Source organism: Chinchilla lanigera, unplaced genomic scaffold (genome assembly GCF_000276665.1).
Source record: "Chinchilla lanigera isolate Chin_1 unplaced genomic scaffold, ChiLan1.0 scaffold00042, whole genome shotgun sequence".
Classification (NCBI taxonomy): domain Eukaryota; kingdom Metazoa; phylum Chordata; class Mammalia; order Rodentia; family Chinchillidae; genus Chinchilla; species Chinchilla lanigera.
In genome coordinates this window covers 8,170,497-8,183,019 of record NW_004955443.1, presented here as the reverse complement: position 1 = coordinate 8,183,019, position 12,523 = coordinate 8,170,497, and the positions used below count along the sequence as shown (strand labels likewise).

General features: G+C 36.6%; 1 protein-coding gene across 1 annotated transcript in view; it reads left to right on the top strand.

Annotated features, from left to right (window-relative positions):
- Klhl5 (kelch-like family member 5) overlaps positions 1-9,682 on the top strand; it is a 47,056-nt gene extending 37,374 nt beyond the window's left edge. The window contains exons 8-11 of the mRNA XM_005391987.2: positions 407-569; positions 2,755-2,967; positions 4,661-4,832; positions 8,433-9,682. Of these exons, the coding sequence (XP_005392044.1) occupies positions 407-569; positions 2,755-2,967; positions 4,661-4,832; positions 8,433-8,489 (605 nt within the window). The 3' untranslated portion in view covers positions 8,490-9,682. The remainder of the gene's footprint in view (positions 1-406; positions 570-2,754; positions 2,968-4,660; positions 4,833-8,432) is intronic.
- Positions 9,683-12,523: the final 2,841 nt, after the last annotated feature.

The following is a 12,523-nucleotide window of genomic DNA, read 5'->3' as shown; positions in this document are numbered from 1 at the left end:
AGAATTATATGAAGATTTCATTTGAGAAAATGCTTCTGCTGCTAAACTTTTCTTCAAAACTGTTATTTAAGGGGTTTGGTTAGATGGACACATTTTTTTCTAGCCTTTTGGTTAGGATCTCTTATAGGAGCGATAAAACATGTATATTTATATAGTCATACATATATGCACATAAAATCTCTGATAGTGTAGGTGGGACACAATATATAACACATAAGTAATATGTTGGCTGGGTTATGCATGAATGACAAATATTTTTAATTATCTGACCACGATTTCTATAGCATAAGCTTTTTCATGGTAACATTTGTGTGTTTAAGGTACATTGTACTTCTGTTTCAATTAAAATACGAGTTTTGAGACAAGCAGCAGGCCTTAGGTCATGGCCTCTTCTTTCTCCTTGCAGGCGTGGCTGTGCTGGAAGGCCCCATGTACGCAGTCGGGGGGCACGATGGCTGGAGCTACCTGAACACAGTGGAAAGATGGGATCCACAGGCTCGCCAGTGGAACTTTGTTGCCACTATGTCCACACCCAGGAGCACAGTAGGGGTGGCAGTTCTGAGTGGAAAGTAAGAAAATGCTTCAAGCTCCATTTAGAATACAGTAAACAGCTGGGCGTGGTGGTGCACACCTGTAATCCTAGCACTTGGGAGGCTGAGGTCGAAGGATTGCTGTGAGTTCGAGACCAGCCTGGGCCACATAGTGAGTTCAAGACCAGCCTGGACTACACAGTGAGACCCTGTATCAAAAAAGATGAATAATTAAATTAATTAATAAAATAAAATGCAGGAAACCAAATTGATTATTACATAGAGAAGTGCTTTGATTTAAAAAAAACTTAAAATAACATCTTTTTTTTTAAAATAGGAGTAAAATTGCTATATTCTGAAAGAACACAAGGATAGGCTTTGTCCTGCTTACCACATACCCAGGACTGTTCACATACCTTAATTAATAATCAATAATCTTATGAGATAGGACTTATGGATGGTGAAATTCAGGAGGTGGCGGTGACCCATCCATAGTCACAGACTAAGTGGTGGGAGCAGAATACAAAGCAGAGTGTGGTTCAGGAGTTCACACTGTGGAACTGGGCATGGTGGCACACACATGTATTGCTAGCACTCAGGGAGGCTGAGGCAGCAGGGTCACCACAAGTTCAAGGCCAACTTTGCCTACATAATGAGTGTTTTGTTCATTTTTTTACTTTTATTTGTACATATTTGCAATACACACATTCACAATCATCTTGAGAAGTGGGTACACCTACATAATACACCTTGTTTTTTTAATCCCTTTCCCTTCCCTCCTCTAATTCCCCTTATCATTTTCATTCCTGTTGATATTATTAATCTTAGCTAATGTTCATTTCATGTAGTGTGTACATTTGTTGAGGTTATTAAGTTCCTGTACCTAGCATATCCTTATTCTATTTATTTCCCCTTCCCCTCCCCCTCCCCCTTGATCTCTTGAACTCCATCCCATTTGCAAGAGATCCACCCCTTTGTCTGCTTTTATCCATCCTTTATTATTCTCCTTGCTTGTACTTTGCTTTGCTCAAATGAGGAATACCATATGGTATTTAAGCTTGTGTGTCTGGTTTATTTCACTCAACATATTTTCCAAGGGCATCCACTTTCCTACAAATGTCTCAGATTTATCGTTCTTTATGTCCAAGTAGTCTTCTATTATGTGTAGATTCCACTTTCTCTGGTCATCTGTTCATGGGTATACAGGCTACTTCCAGTATTTAGCTATTATGAATTGTGCTGCTATTCCCCTTATCATTTCTGTGTAGTATTTAGCTATTATGTATTGTGCTGCTGTAGTCTGATATCTTAAGCTGTCTGAGGAAGATACCTGTCAAGGAGATAGCTGAGTCATATGGAATTTCTAATTTTAGTTCTTTGAGAAATCTCCATACTGATTACCATAATGGTTCTATTAGTTTACATTTTTACCAACAATGTATAAGGGTTCTTTTTTTCACCACAGCACAACATTTGTTATGTTTGATCTTTCTTTCTTTCTTCTTTTTTTGTTTGTTTTCTTGAGACAAGGTCTCACTGTGTAGTTTAGGCTGGCATTGATCTCACTATGTAGCCCAGGTTGGCCTCAGACTTACAGCAATCTTCCTGCACTCCCCTGAGTGCTGGGATTATAGGTATGTCCCACTATACCTAGCCATTCTCAATGATAGCCAGTTTTGGGGGTAAGATGGAATCTTCACATTGTTTTAATTTGCAATTCTGTAATGACCAGAGATGTTGAACATTTTTTCATATATTTGTTGGCCATTTGTATTTCTTCCTCTGAGAAGCATCTATTCATTTCAATTGTCCATTTCTTGACTAAGTGGTCTGATTTTTTTTTTTTTTTTGAGTTCTTTATATATTCTGGACATTAATCCTTCATCTGAGAAATAGTTTCAGGCCAGCCTGAACTACTGTACACAGTGAGACCTGGTCTCAAAAAAACAAAACAATAAAAAGATTTCCATGCTCATACCAGTATATGTCTTATCTATTCTATGGTACATTTTAACATCTCTAATTATAGCACATCATATAGCCAGTGAGATATATATTTATATGTATCATTTAATTAGTACCACATCTTCTTTCTTAATGGCACATAAATGCCAGCGTGCCATATGCTCACTGGTACCTAACACTCAGTGCAGTATCCTAACAGTACCCTCTGCCTTAAGCATAATAGCACTGTTTCTTAACATTCCATTTGTTCCATTTACAGACTTTATGCAGTTGGTGGTCGTGATGGAAGTTCTTGTCTCAAATCAGTAGAATGCTTTGATCCTCATACTAATAAATGGACACTGTGTGCACAGATGTCAAAAAGGAGAGGTGGTGTCGGAGTAACCACCTGGAATGGATTGCTATATGCTATAGGAGGACATGATGCCCCCGCATCCAACTTGACTTCCAGACTCTCAGACTGTGTGGAGAGGTAATTTCCTGTGGAGGAAACAAGGAGCAACACAACAAATGAATATAAGTCTATAATCTCAAGATAAGTGAACGGCTCTTCACTGAGCCATCCTATGCATAGTGGTTCCCTAGAGGTCTCTCTGTCTCCCAACTGACTACTCAGAGTCTCCTCTCATCATTAGTGCCTACTTTCCCTTAGCCTCAGTTGCGTGATTTATTAATTGAACCCTAAGGCCAATAGTTACTGCGTACATATTTTGTTCAGGACACTGCACCTAATAAAAGTAAAGGAGCTTGATGAATTTCAGAGAGAACAAATTGAGGGCTAGAACCTGAGTAAGAAGTGAAAAGGATAGAGATGTATCTGACCCATTTTGATATAAAGTGAAATAATGTAAAATAATAAAATAAAAAACTAATGATAAGTCTTAAAAGGTTAACCAAGTCATCCCTACTGACCTCAGGAAACCATTCTGGGGCCAAGTAGAGAGCCTAATAAGCCGTGGACGATTTAGTTGGTAGGTCGGGTTCCTGTCTAATATGTTCAATCTAGTTCAAGGAATGGAGAGAATTTACGTGTTTTGGAGGTAGAATCAGTAGACATACATCTGATACTCAAAGCAGACAAGAATATGGCTCATACCAGAAACGGAAAGATAGCCGCTGTGGCCAGAGAACAAAGTGATAGCGTAAGGAGCAGGAGGTGAAGGGAGTCAGGGCAGGAGGTGAAGCGGGTGAGGCAGGCCGTGTAGTCTTGAGACAGCATTAAGGATTTTGGATTTCAAAGAGAAATAAGATGTTAATGAGAGAACTGGACATACTAGATTTTTTTTAGATTAGTATGACTTATTTAATAAGTTGTAAATGATGCAGGGATACAAAGAAAAATCTAGGGCCAAGGGTGTAGCTCAGTGGTACAGCACCTGCCTGGCAAGCACAAGTCCCGAGTTCAATTCCCAGTACCCAAAAAAAGGAAGAAAAAAAAAAAGAAAGAAAGAAAGAAAATCTAATAAAAAATTAATCCTGAATTTGTAAAAAAGAAAAATCAAGGTTTGTTCATGATAGTGAGCACTCCCTGTATAGTAATAAGCAGACTTGATTTTTTTTTTTCTGAGAAAACAAATTATACCTGCATTTCACATGCACTGGGGAGAAAACAATTCAGACTGTTTTTTAGATGTTGTAATTCAGGATAGAAATATGGAAGTCATTGTAGATTTTGCCTTATATGAGCTTGCTGTAGTACTGCATCCAGGGAAAAACGGATACCAAAAGAGACATCAGAAGCAACACTGGTCATCTTAGCATGAAGTACCTGCTCGTAGACAACTTTGGACAATTCTACTTAAGATGCCTCATAAAAGAACACAAACGTCCAAGGGAGGACATACAGTGATTGAGGCTATACATCATCTTACGTAGAGCTTAATTTAATTTCCCCACATTCTCAAAAGGCAATCTAAAACCTTGAAGCAGTTCTTAGTATTTTTTTTACATTGTCTCCTTTAACTCCAATGTTGTACATTTGCTAAATGAAAGTGTAATATGGTAAGTTAAAAGTTTTTAGGAAAATATTTGCCTTTTTCTCTTAAATGTGTTCAGGTGTGTTGTATGTAGACAGCAGATAATAAGAAAAAGACTTGAAGAACAAAACTTTTTACATAAAATATTACAAGGACAATATCAGCTCTAGTTCTGAAATTTTCTTTCAGATATGATCCCAAAACAGATATGTGGACTGCAGTGGCATCTATGAGCATTAGCAGAGATGCAGTGGGGGTCTGCTTACTTGGAGATAAACTGTATGCCGTTGGGGGGTATGATGGACAGACTTACCTTAATACAGTGGAGGCTTACGATCCCCAGACAAACGAGTGGACCCAGGTATGCTCTTTCATTTTTGATTACCAAACTTACTCTTTTTATGAGAAGAACTCTTTTTGTAAAGTACAACCTCTCCATTTTATCCAATATTGACTGTACCATATAAATATGATAAAGTCATCTCCAAAGTATGAGAAAACAAGAGATAGTCTTTCATTATTATAGTATAAAGTCCAGAATTACCTTTGAAGTACAGGTTAATACTCAGAGAAATCAACAATTGATTCATTTGCTTGATAAAATGTTCCAGCATTGATAGAGCTGGCACCATCATAGGAAGGCCATAACGGAGAAGTAGGGGATTGTGGAAAAGAAGCAGAAAAGTTAGTGGTCAGAGAAGCTTTGACAGTTTACCCATGTATGGTACATGGGCAATAGTTTTTAATATATTAAATTTCTGGTCATAACCTAATGAAGGTGGTATCCCTGATTTACATCAACATGTAAGACACTTGCCTGGCAAACATTTCTGGGATGGCCCAACACTTGTACAAATGAGCTTTAGAGAGCTTTGCTTCCATCATCACCAAGACCAGAATAAGGAATTTTGTGCTTGTAATACCTAATTCAGTATCTGATACATAAAAAATACTCAGTAAATATTTTCTATGTGGGAAAACCAAGGTTTTTTTCTCGCATAAAAAGAGTAATACTAAGTATTTTCAAGAAAAAACAAAACTTAGAAGAATCCCTACTGCCACAGAACTTACTCGGTGAGATCTATCTGTGCAAGGGGAGAACCCACAAGATGATGTGATTGGTAGTGCTCTTCAGAGAGAAAGAAGAAGGTGGTTGTTGAGAAAGCTTTAGTGAGAAAGAAGTAGGATTTAAATAAGCATTAGTGAAATGATCCAATTCAAAAGTGAGAGAAAGAGAAGAGAAATTGTGTAAGAAAACATGAAAGAAAATGCAAGACATGTACAAGTGTGGCTGGCTGTAAGGATCTGTTCTTGAGAAGAGTTCTTCTCAGAGGGGAAAGGTGGAGCCCAAATGGAGACCTTTGAAGTCCACTAGAGAATTTGGTAAGAAGCTAGCAGAGATTTCACCCAAGCAAGGCATGCACTTGGGTCCAGGGTGAGTTGGGTCAGGCACAGGGAAATGAAAACTGGATGAAAGGAAAACATTTACAAGACTGCCTCAGTTCCAGGGCTTGAACTGTTAGGTATAGATGCATTCTAGGGACTACCGCATCCTGTCAGCCGCTCTTTATACTCACACTTCTTGGGTTGAGTGTCACCTGTAAAGAACACAGCACAAGAGTGATCAGAAGTCAACAGAAAAGGATGTTTATGAGGAAGAGAGGGTATTTCAACAGTAGAAGGAAGAATGAAGACCATTTGTCATTCACCAGGCTGTGGGGCCCTGTGAGAATATGATAGAAGCAGAAGCCACTACACAGTTGAAAAAGTAAAGAGAAGAAGATAATGTGGGAGTGGGAGGGCATCCAATTTTAAGATGATGTTGATAGTTGATATTATGCACATTTTATGTTCCAGGATCTGTTCTAAGCATTTTACATTTAAGAATGTACTTAATCTTCACACAGCCCCATAAGATTAAGTATGAGTATGTCCCTCACTGTACAAGATGAAGAATCTAAAACACAGTTTTAAGTAGCATAGCTAACCCCACACCATGTAGCAAATGAAGGGTAGAATTACAGTCTGACTGTAGGATTTTTTTTCCACAGTGAAGATGATAAGAGGGTAGAGAGAGGCTCCAGATGCTAGAAAGAAAAATAAAACGCAAGAGAATCTTCCTGAAAGAAGGCTGGAAACAGAATTGAGAACAAAGACTGATCATCATCTTTATCTGGTCAGACTTACTGCAAGGCTTGAAGAAAAGATGAGAATGGAAAGGTGCAGGGAGTTTTTAAGTGAAGAGAGGGGTAGAAGAAAGGGACTTAGAGTTTATAACCTTGATCTCATTTCTTAATTAAGTGGCACTACTCAGTAGAGGGTGTGAGGGATAAGACTGAGGACTTGAATTAGAGCTCAGGATTTCCTTAGAAATTACATGATTACCCTCAGCCTTGCTCTGTGACAGACATAAGTGTGAGTGAGTCAAGGAGCCCAGAAAGAAAAAGCGTCTCTTTTTGAGATTTAAGCGATTAGGCCAGTTATAAAACTCTACTGGCCAGTATTTCAGGCTTGTAATTACAGATAATTAATACTTCATGCTAAATCACTCGATATCAAAGTCAATAATCTTTGACTGTACAGCTATTTTTTTTACGTGCTGCCTCTAATTACTATTTTAAAGAACTTACTTGTAACCATAGTATCTGAAAAATAAATGTTTTTCTTTCAGTGTTGTAATGTATGGACAAGAGAGTGTTCATGTGGGGCAGAAATGAAGTTACAAATTCTTAAGCCACCACCCACTCCTTCTACCAGCCTTGAGCATAAGCATGAACACACTATATTTAATAAATTCTCTAAACATTCTAGCTAGTTGTCATATATTATCTAGTCACAGTGTAGAGACTTTGGTTCTTTGAGAAAAGCTGCTAATTACAAACTGACATTTATATTTAAATTCTTTAAGTAGAAGTTACTACTTCTAAAAATACTGTAAGTAGACGTAGTTTTCAAATAGCCAACATGACTTTTCACAAACATGTAACAGTGATCAGAATAGCTGATTCCAGTGGGAAACAACTGAGAATTCTTACACAGGGAAAGCCTGATCTGTTCTTAAAATCCACTTGTTGGTGAAAGGTTAGGGATTGAATCAAACTGATTGTTCTGGATTTGATAGAAACACTTTGTTTTATACCTTAATATTCATAAGAACAAAACAGACTTTCTTAGTATTTTGCATTAGTCACTTCCACTCCCAAATTACAACTTTGTCAGATCAAATGCATAAATTCTTAACTGTATTCAGACTACTTCTTCAAAAACTTATTTTTGTCTACACATTTCAGCTATGAATTGTCTGATTCCTAGGGTATATTTTAAAAACACAATAAGTATAAATTTTAAGACTTTTCCTTATCCATAAAATGATATTCATGTCTCTGGCACCTGTCACCCTATCTTACAGTCAGAGAGCTTATTCACTGGGTTTGTTTCCACTCCCAGGGAGTTGGATGAGTGGTATTATTCTTTATTTGCTCTGCTGAAAAGCAGTAGAATGGGTTTGTCATTTCAGTCATGCATGTGGGGGATTTATTTGAGATCACTAGGCATATAGTAGTACTTCGTGTACTCTCTCTGAGATGCCATGGCTGTGAGAGGCCCCCTATACATAATACTTGATAGTTTCTACGTATTAGTCACAAAGTTACTTTAAGCTTTTTTTAATATTCCTATTGTGCAGGAGTTTGGGCAAAAGTTCGTTTTTCATGTAAAGTAGTTCCTAAGCCATTAAAAAAATCACTTTTGAAGAGAAGTTAACACTATATAATATACACAAAATGACTTAGTCAAGAGTAGGGTTTGGACAAGGGACCAGGCCAGCAGTAGGGCTGGGGTAACAGGTAAGAGGAGCAGGTTCTTGTCAACAAGTACAGAGTATCTCACTATTTCACCAACCGTGTAGTATTGTTGACATTTTAACCCAAATCCAACACTTACTTCTCTTTGTTTCCTTTAGGTTGCTCCACTGTGCTTAGGAAGAGCTGGAACTTGCGTTGTGACTGTAAAATTATAATTCTACATTTATATGCATTGTTTTCTAAATGAAGATACCCTCATCTTTGTTAATTTAGTACAGTTGTTCTACTACCAGTGGAAAATTTTAGCAAATGTGCAATCCCACATTCCTGGGCACAAAGTGCCTCATCTCAAAGTGAAGATACTAAGCCAAGGAAGGAAGTAGTAGATGGACCAGGATCAAATACTGTCATTCCTTAACTAGTCAAGACTACAGCTGGTGAATTGTGAACATGTTTCTGATATAAAATATTAGGACAAATCCACTGGTCAAAGCATAATCCAGTGCTAAATAGAAATTTCTTTTATTCATACTCAAGCACATTTTACTCTCAGTACCCAAATATATTTTATTGCCATGCAAACACATCATACAAAACTTTTAAAATACTGCTGTGTAAGTTTACTATACATGAGTTGCAGTAATTTTTGTTTAATCATAATTATTATTTTAATGACATTAAAGATATGCTATTTTTCAGTAAAAGCTACATTGCATATGTTTTGGTTATGGATTTTATTTCCAAAATTGGCTTAGTCTAATGAATAAAGAAACACACTAAAGCATTAAAACAGTAGTGACCAAATAAAGACTTGATATGATCTTTGGGGCCTATTTAAATATTCATTCCATTACATCTAGAGTCACCAAGACCTTCGTGTATGCTATTCTTCAACTAACATGGTGAAACATGATGTTTTACATTAAATTTAAGGTATGCAAACTTATGTAGAGAAAATAAATATCATATACTCTATAATGTTCACCTAATTAATTATATGAATTTGTTTGCTTTTATATTACAAAAGCTATTTGATTTCTTTGTCTCTTACTGTTGACAAAATTGTTTGGATAGTTGTTTATGTTCTCAAGTCTGTTTGCCTCCCCTGCCTTGTTTTTTATGGTTTCCAGTTAGTAATCTCTTGTGCTTCTTTATAATCAAACACTGTTGGGGGAATGAGCTAATTGAATGTTTGAAAAATAAGTTTAAAGTGTTTGTTACCCAAAGTTTTGTACATTTGTAAACTCTTGATTACATATGTGAATGTTAATACTCTTCATTGAATTGTCAAATGTTTGTAAAACATGCACTGGGCAGTAACATTTTGTGAAGAATCCTTTATGGTATAATTCATTAACTTATATCTTAATTATAAAATGAGTATAAACTAAATTACCATCTTTTAAAATATGGTGTTATGGTGAATGTGTTAATATTTTATGTTCGGGTGGCCTTTATTTTGGTTAAAAATTCAAAAATTTTTTTTAGTAATGAAGTGATTTTAAATGCACATGAAATGTTTCTACCCTGGAGCCCAAGAGAGTGAGTACTTCTATTCCCAAAACAAATGCTATAGTTGTGGGTGTGGTCACTCAGAAAAGAATGATGATAGTGATTTATCATGTCTTAATATTTCATATGCTCATTATATTAAGACTATGAATTCAGTTATTTTCCTGACAGTGAGAGGTCAGCTGTGCTGAAGTAAGAGTAAGGGAAGTAAGGAGAAAAGGTGTGAGAAATGAATAAAAATTTCAGTAACAATCCTCCATACATTGTCATCTCCTTCAGGGGCTGAAATCTGTGCTTGTTCCTTGGAGTACTCACTGCCCACTGTAGCTCACTGTGGCCCACAGTGGAGAACAGACTCACATTAAAGGATCTGGTTCTCCTCTCCAAGGATTGCTTTCCTTTATGAGATATTCTCCATAAAGGGCCCCTCATGCAGTTTTATGCCAGGCAATAGCACCTGCTCAGAGGAAACCCATTTCTTTTCAAGTGACAGGGCTTTTGCCAAGATTTTCATTTCTCTTCTAGTCCAAGGTTTTATAAATCTCAAGAAAAATGTGGCTTTTTCTTACATGCACATTGCTGCTTTGGCATTTACCATTGAGATGTCCAGGTGATCTTTATTTTAGCCCTGCAGTTAATGACCACTTCATAAAAATAACATTTCCACTTTAAAAAGTTATTGAAGGCTTACTATGAATAGGAACCATGTTTTTATATGCACTGATGCACTTAATTCTCACAACAACCTTCTGAGGCAGATTTTGTTGTTATTCCCTTTATCTTACAGTTAATAAGGGGGCTGGGGGCGCTGGGGGTTTAGCTCAGCGGCAAAGCGCCTGCCTGGCAAGTGCAAGGTCGTGAGTTCGGTTCCTGGTACCGGAGAAAAACTAAAAACTAAAAAAAAATAAGGGGGCTAGGGATTTAGCTCAGTGGCACAGCGCCTGCCTGGCAAGCACAACATCATAAGTTCAATTCCCGGTACTGGAAAAAAAACAAACAAAAAAAAAAGAATCTATAATACAGTTAATAAAACTGGGGAACAAGGAGGTTAACAGCCAAGAGGTGGCAGATCAGTTCAGATACAGGCAGTGTGGCTCAGGAATGTTCACTCTTACATTCCTGCCCCTCCATAGAAAAAGAGAGGTTTTGTCTTATCAAGAAATCATTTATTTTAGTAAAAAGAAAAATTAATGTTTATGCCCTTTAATGATAAAATTTATAATAATGATACCCCATCAGAAAATTTTTCTGCCTTAGTATTTGGGGAAATTTCTGCATAATTTTATATACGCTTTGCTTTAGAAAAGTAAATGCAATGAAATGTAACATTTCAAATTTTACAAGTATTCGATATCATGTATCGTATCATATTAAACTACAAAAAAATCTGTAGATTAACTACAAATTAGATAACTTAGATGAAATAAACAAATTCCTAGAAACATTCAAATTACCAAATGGACTCAAGAAGAAATAATGATATGAACAGACCTATAACAAGAAATTGAATAAGAAATACAGCAAAGGAAGTCCAAGATTAGATTTCACTGATCAACTCTACCAGACAAATAAATTAACACCAATCCTCAGAAAATGAAAGAGGAAGAAACATTTTATAACTCATTACATAGGATCAGCATTACCTTGATACCAAAGGCAGACAAGGATATCAGAAAAAAACAGAGACTAATATCACCTATGAAGATAGATGCAAAAAATTCACCAAATGTGAGCAAGTCAAATCCAGCAGCATATTAAAAGGACTATACACCATGGCCAAATAATATCACAGAAATACAGAGGTAGTTCAACACACAAAAATTAATCATACACAACAGTTAATAGAATTAAGGAGCAGAAATATTTCAACAGAGAAAACATTTAACAAAATCTAATACCCTTTCATGTAGTGAAGGGAAAAAAGAAAAGTCTCAGCAAACTAGAAAGAAGGAAATTTCCTTACCCTGAGAAAAGACATTCATGAAAACTCATTGCTAACATAGTTGGTGAAAGAGTGAAAGGTTTCCCCCCAAGATCAAGAAACTGCCTTCTTTCCCTAGTGCTGTTTAACACTGAACTAGAATTTCTAGCCAGAGAAATTAGGGCAAGAAAAAAAAGAAGAAAGGAATCTTAATTAGGAAGAACTAAACATATCTCTCAGCAGACAGTATAATCTCACATACTAAAAACCTTAAAGAGTCCCAAAGACATAGTTACAGCTAATTTAAAACTTCAATGATATTACAAGATGTGAGATTTAACACACAAAAATCACTTGTATTTGTATACACTTAACAAAAACCCAAGAAGGAAATTAAGAAAATAATTCCATTTACAAGAACAAGAAGAGGAATAAAACACTTCAGAGTAAATTTAAGAAGATGCAAGACTTGTACATTGAAAAATGCAAAACACTCCTAAAAGAGTGGAGGACATCTCAGATTCACAAGTTAGAAGAGTGAAAACTCAAAGTGGCACTAATGCCATTCAATGCAGTCCCCATGAACATCCCAGTGGCCTTTTTTCAGAATTGGGAAAATTGAGCCTAAAATGGATTTGCAAGGGGCCCAAGAGGACCGAAACAATACTGAAAGACAAAAGTTGGAGGACTCACTTTCTAATTTCAGAATTTCTTACAAAGCTACTTTTTTTTTTTTTGGTTTTTCTCCGGTACCAGGAACCGAACTCACGACCTTGCGCTTGCCAGGCAGGCGCTTTGCCGCTGAGCTAAATCCCC